The 16516-nt window shown below is 35.1% G+C and overlaps 1 protein-coding gene across 13 annotated transcripts in view; it reads left to right on the plus strand.

Annotated features, from left to right (window-relative positions):
• Positions 1 to 16516, plus strand: part of TTC6 (tetratricopeptide repeat domain 6) — a 229610-nt gene that overhangs the window by 84452 nt on the left and 128642 nt on the right. For 12 of the 13 annotated variants that reach the window (XR_013521159.1, XM_035260381.2, XM_035260383.3 and 9 more), the window contains 2 exons: positions 2437 to 2555; positions 6995 to 7189. Coding sequence is in view for 11 of the 13 variants with exons in the window: in XM_035260381.2 (XP_035116272.1) it covers positions 2437 to 2555; positions 6995 to 7189 (314 nt within the window). In the remaining 2 variants the exon portion in view is untranslated. The remainder of the gene's footprint in view (positions 1 to 2436; positions 2556 to 6994; positions 7190 to 16516) is intronic. The other variant, XM_078334806.1, reaches the window with a different exon arrangement.

A 16516-nucleotide genomic window follows, 5' to 3' on the forward strand; every position in this document is an offset into this window, starting at 1 on the left:
TATTAGCCAGGCTTGATGGTACATCCTGTAGTCCCAGTTACTTGGGAGGCTGAGGTGGGAGGATCAATGGAGCCCAAGAGGTCGAGGTTGCAGTGCATTGTGATCATACCACTGCACTCCAGCCTGGGCTACAGATTGAGACTCTGTCTCAGAAAAAAAAAAATGAGATTCAGTCATTTGCTACAACATGGAAGGAACTGGAGATTATTATATTAAGCGAAATAATCCAGGCACAGCAAGACAAACAACACAGATTCTCACTTATTTGTGGGATCTAAAAATAAAAACAACTGAACCCATGGAGATAAGAGAGTATAAGGATGGTTACCAGAGGCTGGGAAGGGAGACTTGGCGGGTATGAAGTAGGGGTGGCTAATGAGTACATAAAATAGTTAGAATTAATGAATACGGCATAGTACTTGATAGCACAACAGGGTGACTATAGCATTTATTTAAGACTGAGTTTCACTCTTGTTGCCCAGGCTGGAGTACAATGATGTGATCTTGGCTCGCCGCAAACTTTGCCTCCTGGGTTCAAGAGATTCTTCTGCCTCAGCCTTTCAAGTAGCTGGAATTATAGGCATGCCCAGCTAATTTTGTATTTTTAGTGGAGACATAGGGTTTCTCCATTTTGGTCAGGCTGGTCTTGAACTCCTGACATCATGTGATCCATCCACCTCAGCCTCCCAAAGTGTGGGATTACAGGCGTGAACCACCATGCCCAGCCAGTTAGTAATAATTTAATTGTACATTGAAAAATAACTAAAAGAGTGTAATTGGATTGTCTGTACCACAAAGAATAAATGCTCAAGGGGATGGATACTCCATTCTCCTTGATGTAATTATTATGCATTGCATGCCTGTATCAAAACATTTTATGTGCCCTGTGAATATATACACTTACTATGTACCCACAAAAATGAAGAATTAAAAAAAGATATAATTAGTCATCTCAGATAAAATTTAATTAGGATAGCCTTAGGATCCACACACTAAGTGTTTAGATATGGGATGACAAGATTTAGTAGCAAATGTGAAAAGCTTTGGTGTTTTAGGCTGTTTTGTGATGAAGCCAAATGCAATCATGGTTTGCATTGATTTACAAATACCATTTTTTTTCTGGTTGATCTGATTATATCACACCTCACATATTGTGTTCACATCCAGGTATCCAACCCCAGAAGGAGCTCTGACAAATTAGAGTCTGTTTGGAAGAGAGCAGTGAAGATGACTAAGTATAGTACTTCAAAACCATGTTATGTAAGATAGAGTTGAAAGGACTGGGTATATATATCTGAGGGAAAAGCAGGCAAAGGGGAGTCAACTGTATTCTAATATTTGTCTGTCTCTCAAACAACTGAGAGCTACATTGTGCTTGTATGGTTCCTGAGGTTTGAATTGATACTGGTGGATGAAAGTTGTTAGATTCAATAATAAAGAAACAAGCAAAAACTCCAGGACTGGAAGACTTTCAAAGAGAAAGTGGCTGACTTTATTTGCATTCAAGTTCTCCACTCCTGACCATGTTCCAGCCAGGTGATGACCACTTTGTGGAAATACTGTACAGGAAATTCAGATTACCAAGATGTTTAGATGGAATGCTCATATTCATTGAACTTTATTTGTCATTACTTCATTACCCAAGAAGTTGCAGTACCTCCTTCCTTGCTACTGTATCAAGCTTAAACCCTCTACCTAACATAAATAAACTAACTTCCTTTTATCTGGCTATCTTCTACTTATTCAACCATAGCTTTTTCTAAGGAGGGCCTCCCTGATTTCTTTCTTAAGTCTAATCTCAAAAATATATAGAGCAACCCACAGAGAAAAATATCTTTACATGAATGATCACCATGAATTCTGAAAAATTTCTAGAAAATCTAGGGAAATAATACCCCTGATACTTACAATGAGTAAAAGGCAATTATTTATGATACAAAATGTATTTGATTTTCCTCAAGCAAAACAAATAGAAAACAGTACAACTGTAAGACGTACAAACTTTAAAACAGTGCAACTTTTGATAAATGTTGATCAAAACAAAAATATAAAGCACTGAAGTTCTTTTTAGCTTGTGGTTGTAACCAGCAGTCATACCAAATTTTAAGAAACTAAGGGTAAGTTTTATTACAAATACCAATAAAGAAGAGTGCACTTATGGAGGGAAAATATTATATTTATTCTTTAATAATTTTGAGGTAATAAATAAAAATATTGTAAATAAATATGGTACTAATATTTTTATTGTTATAAAGGTGTATATGTAAAATTTAGGAATGGATTTAGAGGAAACCATCAACTTACTTTTAGGATCCTTTTATAAAATATACATAGAAATCTGGAGTTTTAGTATGAGATGGCTTATTAAATATGAGAGAAAGATCTGACTCTCATGTTACATCTTCCCTTAACAGCACACTTTGTATTTTTTTAAAGGCAAAATCATCAGAATTCTTGCAAATCAAAGGAAAACAAATTAAGCGAATGCGGAAATATGAATCACTGAGACCAAGAAAGTCTTCAAAACCACGCTGTGATAAAAAACTACATAAAAAGTAATTTTCTTAAACTTACAATTTTTCTATTGGAAGAGAAGTTATTCAGTAGCACTGAGACATGAAAATACATTTTTTTAAAAAAAAACCTAGATGTTTTAGAAATTCATATATGAGGTTAAACCTTCTTACAGGAAAAGTTGGTGGTAGATTTTACAGTTAAATATATGTGCTATAATCCATGCTTTTTTCTTTTCCTGTTTTTGGAAAATGTACTTACTTTCATGATGTAACAATAGCTGGAATAAAAAAAAAAACTCTTTGTGAGACTAGAGAAAATTAAATGTTAGCATGTTAGATTTGATATTTTTGGTCACTTTAAAGCCTGATTTGGATCAATTGCCTATTGTATTGGTTGATTTTGTTATGATTAAATGAAAAACAAGCCAATGCAAAATGTCCATAAGCCATCAGTTTGGTAATTTAGATGGCATTATTTTTCTCTGCTATTAATATCGTGCTTCATGCTCACATCCATATTTTTAATGGAGTTTCTTACTACACAGGAATACAACCACAATTTTTTAAATAATAATGTGGAAATGCACTTTAGATTATGGTTAACCTTTTGCTAGTCACCTTGTTGAAATTCTAATTTTCTCCTTATTTTACCACTAAGTTTTTATGGGTTGGTTTCTTCTAGATTCTTCTTCATTTAACTCGTAATGGGGGTTTGAAGAAGGTTTAATTATTGGCTTTTGTTGTTGTTTAGGGCACTGAAAAGTATGCTGGACATGGAAGACAACCTTTTTATAGCCAGCTCAAACTTTGTAAATGGATATTACTCACAATTTAGTAGCTGAGAATAGACTCATGGGAAAAGAATTCCAAAGTTTATGAAACAGTCAAATTGGCATTTAAGTGACCCTGTACATACCATTGCTTATCTGCATTGCTTTAAGCTCATTTAGTTAGCAAGATTATGTATTAAAACAAATAGTGACAGCAGACAACAAGTATTTTACCTTCAATAAATAGTTACTGTCAGACTATCAATGAAGCAGAAACTTCTTGATTTTTTTTTCTAAAAAACCTTGCGTTTAGTGCATTAAGTAGAGTAGTATGGCCACACACAGAGTCAGAGTCTTTTCTTTTCTATGTCTTAGTGTTTCAAAGAATGACAAATAGTCCTGTTTAAGAAGAGTGTGCTATAAAAACACACAGCTTTTCTTGAGCATGCCAAAAATATTTGTAGATCTTATTGATATATATAGTACTGCTTTAATTCATTAAAACCAAAATTAGAAATTTCCATTAGTGAGAAATAGAAAGAGATGCAGAGCAATAAGAGTCTGATATTTTAAAAAATTATATAGTAAAAGAGAATCTTGGAAAAGTGTTTCTGAAAGTCTTTTATTTACTCTTCCTTTTCCTTTACTCAATTTTCAACCTAAATTTTCTCACTAGCCCTCAAATTAAATTGTATTCTTGGGAGTTCAAACATCTGTTGCAGCACATTGTTACTGAGGTTAATAACCAAGGGAAATTTATTTGCTTATTCATGTTAATAGACTATAATGGGTACACAGGAATTCACATTGGTTGTGATGCTTTTAAAAGAAAAAATAAAAATCAGTAATCTCACACATGTTCCACTAGTCAGGACCTGTCTCAGGTAGAATGATGATGTAGGCGAGCTTGACATCAGAGCACACCTTTTCCCCCCTCTATTTTAAAAGCCCTTTGTTAGGAGCCTAGAGTACCTGGAAGCCCTGGCTTTCTGGATACCCCCTTTCTCTCCTCTAGTTTGGCCTCTTTGTCTCAGGCGCCAAATGTTTAGACTTACCTCTGTTTTCCTCTTTCACATGCACACGTACACATTTCATATCCTGTTTTTAGTAGGCCCTATGCTCTTTTGGAAATGCCATAGATCACTCTCTATGATTCAGATGATTCAGTAGTGTACATATGGTGCCTGGCAATGGGTTAGGTGCTATGTAGTGCAAAATAATAGTAACAACAACAATAATAAACCATTTATTGAGAGATTTCCATAGACTGGGAATGACATATCTTCTATTTTTGTCGGTTTTTATAAAGGCAAGGCAAGGGTTAGGGATTTTTATCCTCATTTATCGGAAGACTTTTAAAGAAGTCAGTAATACAGTTAGCAAGTGTTAGAACCAAGATCCTTATCCAGGCCTAGTCAACTCCAAAGTCTATATTCTTTACACTATGCTAATCTCTGAAGCAGTCCCAGCCATATGGAGTAGTCAGTGGACAGACGAGCATTAACCCTCTAGATAAAGGGTCAAAGTGGGTGACATAAGAGTAGAGCAACTTACAAAAAAAGTTTGTAAAAAAGAAAAAAAGATAAACTTGGCAGAGAAGTCTGTCCTTGAGATCTTGTTTGAAGGATATTTAGACATGGACAAAAGGGTAGACAGCATTGTATCCATAACTGAAGGGACTGACAGGTCTAGTCTTGTAATTTGTCCCAGAAACTGATGAGAATAGCTAACATCTGCCATGTGAGAAACACCATTCTAAATGCATTCACTCTTCTTTCTTAAGCAACTGTATCCAAGAGAAGGCATAGATACATTAATTGTCTTGCTTAAGACCAAGCGAGAATTATAAAGAGTGTTTGACTTTAGAGTCTGCATTCTTAATCACAATGCTAGAAGTAAGTTCAAAGTCTAGGAGCCTTGAAACAGAGAGAGGAAGTTAGACAGATGCAGTAAGCAACAACCAACCAATGTGCTGAGTAAAGGAGATTAATCTGGTAGAACTTTGCAGAGGGGAAGAATAGACAGAGGGTGCTGTGCTCAACCCAACTGGCAAACGACTGCCTGTGCATGCTGAGGTGATGAAGGATGTGCTGGCAGTGAGGATGGAGAAGGAGAACACCTGAGCAATCCTGTGTAGGGTAGAAACTCAGTTTTCTCCATTGGATGAGCAGGCAAAAGAGAGAGGGGTCAAAAACGTTTTCTGTCTTCAAAATGAGGAATCTAATTGAGGTAGTGATATTGGAGGTAAGATTTGGGAGTTCTCAGCACAGAGGTAATAGCTGAAACACTAAAGATGATTTTTCCAATGTACAAAGAGAAGTTCAAACCTCAGAAACCACATCCAGTTTGGAAACTGGAGAAGGAAAACTAACGACTAAATCAGATTATGATGAATTTGAGAGGTAGATGGAAATCTGGGATAGTGCAGCGTTAAAGGCCCATGAAGGAAGAGCAATTTCAACAAGTGATTCATATTCTCAGCTGCGTTTTGGGCGTCAGAAGAGAACATGATCTAAATATCTAAAGTTGATTTGATTTGATGAAAAGAAGGCCATTTGGTTATGTAAGCTTTAGTGGGAAGGTAGGCATGGAGTACTTCTGGAGAAGGGCACTTCCACCCAGAAGTCACTAATAGGCAAGAAGTTTGGCTGATAGCCAGTAATGTTGTGTGTGGATACTAGTGGATACCCAATTTTGTGACCTATCCAAAATAAGGATAATTAGACCTCCAATAGCACTTCATTGTGGGAATTAGAGAAAATGTATGTAGAGGACTTAGCACAGAATCTGGCAGGTAGTAGGTGCTCAATAATTGTCGATTGGATGACAGGTGGCACTGGGGATTAAAGATTTTCAGCTGTGCTCAGTGGCTCATGTCTGTAATCGAGCACTTTGTGAGGCTGAGGAAGGAGGATCACTTGAGGTCAGGACTCTGAGGGCAGCCTTGCCGACATGATGAAACCCCGTCTCTACTAAAGGCACAAAAATTAGCTGGGCGTGGTGGCACAGGCCTGTAGCCTCAGATATTTGGGAGGCTGAGATGGGAAACACTTGAACCTGGGAGGCAGAGGTTGCAATGAGCTCTGAGATCGTGTCACTGCACTTTAGTGTGGGTGACAGAGTGAGACTCCGTTTCAAAAAGAAAAAAAAAAAAAGCAGATTTCATGTCATCCTCTCTACTTAGGAAAGACAGGAGACAGAGTCAAGTTTCAGCAGAGTGGGAAAGGAGGTACCATACTGATTTAGAGATACCCAGAGTTCCATCAATGCTACTAATGGGTAATGCCCTACCAATATTGTTCTACTTCTTTAGGGAAATTAGCATTTGAGCAGAGTAGCAAAGGAATAATGCATGAAGGCTGGATACAACATCTCTAGACTGAGTTTCAGAATTCAGGAGAGAAGAGGTTAGGGTGGGATGATGAAGAGTTTGTTTTTAGACTTATTGATCCTGAGAGGCCTGTAGACTATAGTCTCTAGAGGTACAGGCTGAGCTATTCAGCAGGCAGTTGGACACAAGTTTAAAGCTCTGAACAATGGCCTAAGATTGTGATATTAAATTTGTTATATACCATTATTGTAGTTTTAAATCAGATCTCCCACATTTATATATGTCTTTAGAACCTGAACTAAGTTATCAGTATAAATGTACTTTATATCTAAAAGGCCACAACATGATGAAAGTCCACTTTCTTTTCTCTGTTGCAGAATTCCACGAGACTACTTCACACCGCACCTTCACAATCTTTGCACCACCATCCCAGCCCGGCAGCTGCCCATTGACCTGTGCCTGGCTTCTCGAGTGTATCACACTGCTAACAGGAAAGGCCACAGTACTTTGCTTGGAATCTTTGGAACCTCTTTCTTAGATGATCGCTTTACAGATGAAGAACAAACAGAGAGGTAAGAGTTCCACTAGTAATTTTATTTTAAACTAAATTTAAACTGTCAAGTAAATCCTGCCTTTGAGGACTAGATTTTAAAGACTTGATTCTGTTCTTGGACACTAAAGAGTGGGGAGCAGTTTTTCATCTTTTCCAATGCTTCCTCGGGTACACAGTCTAGGTCTGTGTCTCCATTTCCTGACGGTATTAACATGAACCCATTCCCAAATTTAAGGTAACTTTAGTATTCTCAGAGTGTTGCATATTACCTACATGATCTCATTTGTTTGTCATCACAGCTCTGGAGTACAGATCTGGAAATTGAGGGTAATAAAAGTTAAGCAAGCCAGTCTTTTGAACTAGATTTCATCATCATTGGGCATACTTGAGTCCACGGATCATGTATAAAAGTCACTGCTCTTGGAGTTTGTTCCACTTCTCCTTGGGTCTCACCTTCCTTTGGAATCTACATATTCTTTTGTGGAGGGTATATAATTGACAGCATCATCAAAAGAGAGGAGAAAAGGGAAGGAACCTAAGGTTTATGCTGCCGTAACTATATTCTCAGCACTGTGCTGTGTGCTTTGCATATGTTTTCTATTTAAATTTTTAACTGTAAGGGAGAAGTTGTAATTTCCATTTTATTTATGAAGAAATTTCAGGTCTGTGATATCAGGTTACTTGCCGAAGTTCTTATCTCTTGATAGTAATTAGAATTTGGGTTTGTCTAACTCAGTTTTTCTCAGCCTTTTAATATTATCACCCACTTACAGAGAATTTTAAGGCTTTTTTTCCTAATCACCCCTGCTAATTAAATTTTAATACACCAGATATACTGTATATCTGTTTATATACTATATGAATGTCTGTGCTTTATAAATAAAAAGAGTAAGCTGTACTCACTCTGTGCCCACCCACCCAAAGCACCAATATCACCTGCCCATTGAGAATGCTTACCCTCCAGTCACGGCCTTTCAGAAGCCATGGTAAAAACACTGAAAAATGTACTACATGTTTTACGACTATTACAAATATTAAATATTAAGTTAAATGGAAAATTTATTAGTACCCTTACTTTTCATGGTACATTTTGAATGAATTTTCTCCAACTTGACTTCTAGTAAAAATTGCAACACTATTGCATTCTTTCATGAATTAAAAATTACCTTGTTTCCCAGTGATTAGCAGTCACAATTAGTTTCAGTTTGAATTCCTAAAAGAAGGTCATATTTATGTTTGTTTTCTATGTAGGCAAAAAAGATTTAGGATTTATTTGTCAATCATAATTTTATACATCTCAAGTCTGTTAGTTTTGCTTTATCAAATTACAGTTTTTAAAAAAATTATATATAAAGAATTTTTGAAATTTCAGAACTGCTCCAGTATCTCCAGTAGAAAACAGCAGTTCAACATGCCAGTCTTTGGAATGTATTTTAGAGCCTAAAGCTGGGAGTAGAAAATAAAGACATAAACATAATCTAGTAGTCATGAAACTCTGTTGTCTTGAATCATTACCATTAGCACTATGCAAGCCAAACATCATTTGCAGGACTTACAGCTTCAATTATTCATGCAAAGTGTTAGAAATGCTGGTTTCTTTTCAATTCTGAAAATATTTTTCTTCAAGTAGACTTCACTTTCTTTTTCCAAGAGAGTCAATAAACGTTCTATTTGATGAGGATAATTCTTGGCAATTTGTTCTTAAGTACCAAATAAGAAGTTAATTTAAGTACTGAATATTTAATTCTCCAGCATCTATCTCTTGAGGATTACCTTGCTAAACATAGCTTAACCTTTTCAAAATATATCTGTCTGCTGAACCTACAAGTTCGGAGAAATATATAATTTTTTTCTGCACTACAGAGTGTTCTCAAGAAAGGTAACTGTAAACAAAATGAATACCATACCCTTTCATTTGATGGCTTTTTGCATTTTTTTGTGCAATGATCAGTTAACTTCAAAGGTAGTAATACTTGTGGTTGTATAGTTTTAATGCGTTTCCAAGTTTGTGTAATCATTTATGGGAAACACTAAGAATATTTTGATGGAATTGTAAGAGTATATACTTAAATTTATATGAACAGCTTTGTAGTGTTCAAACTTAGGCTTATTTTGCTAAACAGTAATTATGATGAGAACTATAAAAATATTTCATATTGGCCATATTTTTGCTTTAAAAATATTTGTATATTATACAGAGAAGTTTATAGATATTTAGTTCAACTTTTTGGTATGGAATTTTATATTTTGAGGCTTTAAAGTAGGGGAAATCATTAAAAGACTTAGATTAATGTTAATGGCTTGGTGAACAGCCTTTCAGACATCTTTTGTATATGTATGTGTTTAATCCACATGTGACATTCTATAGCCTGAGTTTCTACATTTATTTCATGATATTTACTACTTCATACAATTTTTTTTTTTTTTAAATAGAGACAGGGTCTTGCTCTTTTGCCAAGGCTGGTGCACAATGGCACAACTGTAGCTTACTGTAACCTTGAACTCCTGGGCGCAAGTGATCCTACCACCTCAGCTTCCTGGGTAGCACTAGGCTAATTATTTTTTTGTAGACATAGAGTCTCACTATGCTGACGAGGCTGGTCTCAAACTCCTAGCCTTAAGTGATCCTTATGCACCAGCCTCGTAAAGTGATAGGATTACAAGTGTGAGCCACTGTGCCTGGCCAAATGGTTACTACTATAACCAAGCTGCAGTGATGCTGTTTATGCCAATTTATGACACTGTTCTTTTCCTTACACTCTTGCCAAACTATGATTGTTACTCTTTTTGAATTTTTAAAAGTCTTATTATTTTTATTCATTTCTTGTAAGGTTGAACATATTTTTAGATGCCTCTTGGTTATTTGCTTTTTTCCTTTTGAGAATTACTAGATCATATTTTGTGGAGTTGTCATATATTTCTTTGTTTTGTAAATGATCTTTTTATATTAAATATTTTATAAATGATCTTTTTATATTAAAAATTTTAGTTATTTGCCATATATATATTATAGATATATTTTTAATTTGTTGTTTGCTTTTCAGTTTTGTTTATAGTGTTTTATGCTATCAGAAATTTTTAAATGTAGCAATCATTTTATGTGTTTTTGTCTTAATGCTAATCTTAGAAAGGGTGTTTATATATTTACATTTGAACATATTCTCTCATGTTTTCTTCTAGTAACTTTGTGGTTTTCTTTCAAAAACATTAAATATTTAATCCATTTGTAATTTATTTTGATAAGAATAATTGTAAAATATATTTTATTCAATGAATTTTCTTTTCCTCACTGAATCAAAATGCTAACTTTTAAATACCTTAAATTCAAGCATGTTGAGTCTATTTATGGATTTCTGTTCCATTTCACTATTTGTCCATCTAAAACTGCTTGTGTATTTTCTTGATTCACCATCAAGAAAATTGGTGGCAAAAATGCTGTCCTACAAACATTGGCTGACCTTTTCAAATCAGGCCCCCCTCTTAGCCAGCTTCTGGATGGTGAACAACAGGCGATAGATCCCAGACTTAACCCTCTAGTTGGCTTCAAATTAAATAAGAAATTTCTAGTCAATTTTTGTAAAATATGTGGATAGATCATTAGTTTTATATATTAGAACAGCAGCAACAACAACTGAAAAACCAAAGGTTAAGTGTCAAAATTCAATGTTTAATTTCATTTTTGATTATTACAGAAAACAATACAAATATTTTAACAAATATGAAAGAACATGCAAGCAAATGCAAAAATGAAAAACAATTATTCAAGATCTTGCCATTCATAGATAACACTGTTAACATTCTTAAATATAGGATTCCAGATTTTTCCTTTTGCAAATAAATAAGATAGAACAAAACCAGAATAATACTATACGCATAATGTTTTGTAACCTAACTTTTAAAAACTTATGTGTAAATATATTTCCATGTCAAGAAATAGTGAAATCAAATGGCATGCCAGATTCTGTTGTATGCACAGAGGTAGGCATTAGAGAGGCATCTGCAAACAAGAGAGACACCACTGCCCTCAGGGAACCTGGAGATCAGTGAAAAGAGAGGTGAGTTAATTACTGTGAATGCGACAATATGGAGGTGTGCAGTGTACTATGGAAACATGTAAGAGGAGTCCCTGATTATTTGGGAAGATTTGAGGAGATGATACTTATATTGAATATATGGATAGAAGATAGGAGGAGGGGAAAGAATGTTTTACATCTTTGGTACTCAAAGTATAGTCCACAGACTAGTGGCATCACCATCATCTGGGAAGGTGTTAGAAATGCAGGAAATTTGTATACACATTGAGGTTTGAGTTCATGCTGTGGATCATTGGAATCCATCTGAGAATTGCAAAGAAGTCCAGTATTAGAGAACAGGAAGAGTAGTGATACATTTGAAGCTAGAGAGAAGGCAAGATTTTATGGTTACCCTGTAGGTGTATGCGTATGTGTATGTGTATGTGTATGTGTATGTGTATGTGTATGTGTATGTGTATGTGTATGTATGTGAGGGCGTGTGTGAGTGCTTGTGGGAGGGATTCTTAGTCACAGTGCACTGGGAAAGCATTGATAGGGTTTCTGAGGAAGAATGACATGATCAGGTTTGCTTTAAGATCTCACAGTCCTTGTCTTCTCAGTTGTGTTTGACACGGTTGATCACTTATTCTTATAGAAGTCACAGTTATCCCTTGGCCTTAGGGACCACTTCTTTCTTGGTTATCTTCCTGCTTCCCTGGCTATGGCTTCTCAGTCCCTCCTCGAGGGACTTCTGATCCCTTGACTTCTCAGCTTTGGAGTGGCCAGGCTTACCAAGCTGATCTTATCAAGGACCTTTATATGCTGATGACTATCATTTGGTAAGAGAAATGCCCAAGGATGTTCATCATATCACTTTTTATATTAACTAAAAACTGGAAACAACCTAAGCATCCGTCAGTGGAAGAATTTTAATTGTGCATTCAATAATGAGACGCATTGCAACCATAATAAAGAATGAGGTAGGGCTCTGTATTCTGAAAGGAAGTAGAACTAAATGCAGAAGTATGTGATTATATAAAACAATTTGTGTGTGTGTGTGTGTGAGTGAAAAACTTCAAGAAACTGTTAATTGTGATTTTCTTGTTTTCATTCTACACTAAACTCATAAAAGTGAAAACTACTTTCTTTGTTTTTGCTTTATTTATATGTTATCTATTTCCACTTTCATTTTAGTCTGTTTTAGATGCGTCCCTTGTAGATTGCATAGACTGAAATATTTTTTAACCAATCAGAATTTTTATTCTTATAATAGGTTGGGTCACCCCATATTCATTTATTGTCCTATCAGATGTACTTGGTATTATTTTTTGTCATTTTATAGTCTCTTTTTTTTTCTTTTTTGCTTCTTTGCTATTCCTATAATCTGTTTCATAAGCCAGCATTTGTCTATGTGTTTTTTGTTTGTATCATTATCTGATATCTAATTTTGTGAGACAGAAATGTGAAGCCAATCTGTTTTTTATTTATTTGCATGTAATCTGCTTCTCCTACTCATCTAGATGCTTACAGAATTTTATGTTTTGCTTTAATTTGAACAATTTCCCTAGCATATGTTTGAGAGTGGATTGCTTTCTAATTAATTTTGGGGGTGCACAGAAAGCCCTTCTTATATGCAAATATAAATCTTCACTATAGGACTTTTTTGTTTTAGTTTGAGTAATGTTTCTATTCTATTTATTTTGTGCATTTCTTCAGGAATATCAATTAACTGTATGTTGGATCTTCATTATCTTTCCTCTACATTTATCATTGTTTGGCTTACATTTGTCTCTCAAACCTCTGTTCTTCAGAGGTTTCATTTTCTGTGGTATAAAATTTAAAAAGTCCTTCTAATTTCCGTTGTAAGACTGCTATGGCATCTACATATTTTTCTAAATTCTATCAGTCTCTTAAGAAAATCTCTTTTGTTTATATGAATTTTATTACTTCAAGAACACAAAGCAGTATCTTTCAAAAATATTTTTGTTTCCTATAATAAATCTTTCCCAAAAGGATGTTCTTTCTGTCACTTTTTGAATGCTGTATTTCATTCTTATAGTTTGCAGACTGTCTTCACAGAAATTATTTTAGGTTTTTCTGTGTACTCATCTTTGAATGAAGACAAGTTATTTTTGGCTACCCAAAGTTATTATTGGATAGATTTATCTGGCATTTTTTGACTGTTTATCTTGGAGGTATTAGGATAGTACTTTTAGATCTTAAGTAGGAGAACCAGAGATGCAGGTTTATGTTAGTAGTTGAGTAATTCAGAATCTTGAAAGGCACTGGGGTGGAATGGGACAGGATCTGAAAAATTTGCTTCTATAGTTTCTCTCTGTGATTGCTAAAAGTATTGTACTAAGGGTGACCTTTTCCTATTGGGTTTTCTATATGGTAGATTACTATAAGCTTTTCTGTGCATATATACACACACACACACACACACACACACACACACACATACATTTCATGAAAATGACATTGTATATGTTATTTTGGCAACCTGTATTCCTTTGAGGATGTCTATCTATATATATAAATAAAAATGTAGAGATACATATATGAGTAATTATTTTGACTTACTATCTCTACTAATGATAGCTTACAAATCAGATATATAATGTGTGCTTTTATTTGAAAAATTTTATCCAAATCCTTCAAATAAGGTAGTAATATTTGTTGGGAAAATGGAAAATCATCTAACAGAAAAAATGCATTGAAGTACACTGCATCTATGATTTAATTTTGTGTCATTAACAACTCTATGTAGTAGATAAAATCATTTTATTTCCAAAATAAAAAATACAGCATAATGATTGACTAGACCATGTTTATGTAGCTAGAAAAAGCTAGGATTCAAACCCAGGTCTTTATAATTTTAAATGTGGTTTCCATTATGTTCTACTGCTTTGTGTATTTGTGAAAGGTCCTCTCATGTTTTCTCTTTATGCTTAATTCTGTATACTCACTCTCATTCTGTTTTTAGGACCAATTTGATCTAATCTAGGAAGAATCTGAGGAGCCTTAGTTGGATAATCTTTGTGAAGCATATTTTACTTGCTCTTGGTAGTTTGTTTTTGATCCATTGTAAACCAATTTTGGAAGCAGGACTTCTGCTTATACAGAATGAGGATTTTTATCTTACTATTCCTTGTTCCCACGTAGGAACTGAAAAATCCCCTATTTTGAGTCTAGGCCAAGGATGTGGCCTTGGTAATTGTGGGAGACTTCTCTGATGCTAATTACTTAATTACTGAAAGCTTTGGAGTCTCTGTATATTGCCTGGTTTTGTACTTCCTATCACTGGTTGCCCCCCACCCAAATGTGCCATCATCTCATGCTAGACCTTTTTAATTATAGTGCACCCAGGACCTGTGGTCTGTTATACTTCATTTGTAATACTCTGCTCCGTCTCATATGCTTTTCATTTCCTACCAGTATCGGTATCTAGGACTGAACTTCCCCTACCATCTGCCATTTCTCAATGATCAGATCTAATCCTAGTCCAACCCCTACCCCTTACATGGCCTTGTTCCTTGCTACATAATCCAAGCAGTGGTCTAAGGTATTACACCAAAGAACACAAAAATCACTGTGCGAGTTGGTGATATATGTCACAGAAGTACACTGAACCGAGTTATAAGAGATCTTAGTAGTTCCCTAGCCTAAGCCTCTCATATTATGCATGAAAAACTGAGGAAAAGTTTTACACTCTAAATTACAGTTGCTGGCAGAGATAGAACTGGAATCAATAGTAACCTCATTTCAAATTTGTTATATTCACTTTGAACAAATAGCCCCATCAGTATGCCTTTAGCATTTTTAAAAAAATACAGATTGGGATGAAAAAAATCATTTCAGTATGCACTATCAATGTCTGGTAAGATTTTAGACTTGTGTCTTTCTGTTTTTATGTAGAAATGCCAAAAAAGGAATTATTTGGAAATATGTCTGTTTCTGTAACTGCCAATATGTGAAAGCTGGATATTTTAAAAAGTAAAGCAGTATCATTCCACCAGATGTCACTGTTTGCATGTAGCAATGAAGTTACAATGATGAAAAATACAATCTCCCCCTCCCCAGTCATGTTTTGTAAAAAAAAAAAAAATTCTCTGTAGTTATACACTTACTCTTCTATAGACTTGTTATTTTATCAAGACGATATTTTCTGATCTTTTTAAAACATACAAAGTATTCATATGCTTCTGCTGTCGATTTTAAAGGAAAAATTACACAAGACTAAAGAAAATTGTCTATAGATTAACATTTTCAAGAAGATGAATACCTAAAGCTTTTTCCAGACCTTGAAGTCTGCTTTTTAAACAACATTCTCTGCAAGTTAATGTTTTCCAAATGGTAGATTGTGACCCAGTGAGTGGGTTGTGAAATCAGTTTAGTGGTTTGCTATGAGCACTTTAAAAAATGGTATCTAGAATAGAACCATTGCATGTGAGATTGACTTTGATGAAACTTTTGTATGTGAGCACTCTTAAAATTTCCCTGTATGCATCTTCTGTGGTTACTTAAGAGTGACTGTGAGCAACATCCTGTGAAGCCTCTTTCAGGCTTTTGTACACCAAGGAGCAAGATAAATTTGTTAAGAAGAGATAGTGAAGCTGTAATGGAGGGCCTCTCTGTTAGGGTCATACCAAGGTAGGGGAGGATTGCTGGAGGGAGATCCCTTCTTCATGCTTCACAAGATGTAGCTCACAGTCATCTTTATGGAACTCATAGAAGATGTGTGCAGAGATATTTTAAGAGTACTCACAGCTTAGAAAAAATGTTTTCCAAACTTCTTTAACAGCATCGTACTATCTGAAATACATTTCTCTGCCTGGCCTCATGGGAGACTAATGTTGACCTGAAAGGAGGTTTAACTTTCACTCTGAGAGAGTGGGCTTGTTTTCTTCATTCCTCTCCCTCCATGACCATAAAAAATAGTGGTTGTAATATCAATCACTTTCTTAGCATATTCTGTGTGCAAGCCTCTTCTTAGAAATCATGTCTGATTTCTAAGACATTAGACTCTGAAAAAATCACTGTTGTCATTTGTCAATGAGAAAATCGACTGAAGAAGGAAACATAGCATAGTGAGGGGCCCAAATTCTGTTTTTTAACATCATTCCAAAGGCTCACTCTTTCCATTACATCAGTGATTTTTAGTCTTCCTTGAGGGTAAGAGTCATTGGGGTTGATAAGTGTATCAATTCCCAGGCTCTATTTCAAACCTTCTGAATTATAATCTTCAGAGAAGGGGTCTGGGAAGGTGTAGATTTGATTTCACCCCAGGATATTCTTATGATTAGGCTGCTTTAGGAAAGATTGAGTACCTC

Source organism: Callithrix jacchus, chromosome 8 (assembly GCF_049354715.1).
Source record: "Callithrix jacchus isolate 240 chromosome 8, calJac240_pri, whole genome shotgun sequence".
Lineage (NCBI taxonomy): Eukaryota > Metazoa > Chordata > Mammalia > Primates > Cebidae > Callithrix > Callithrix jacchus.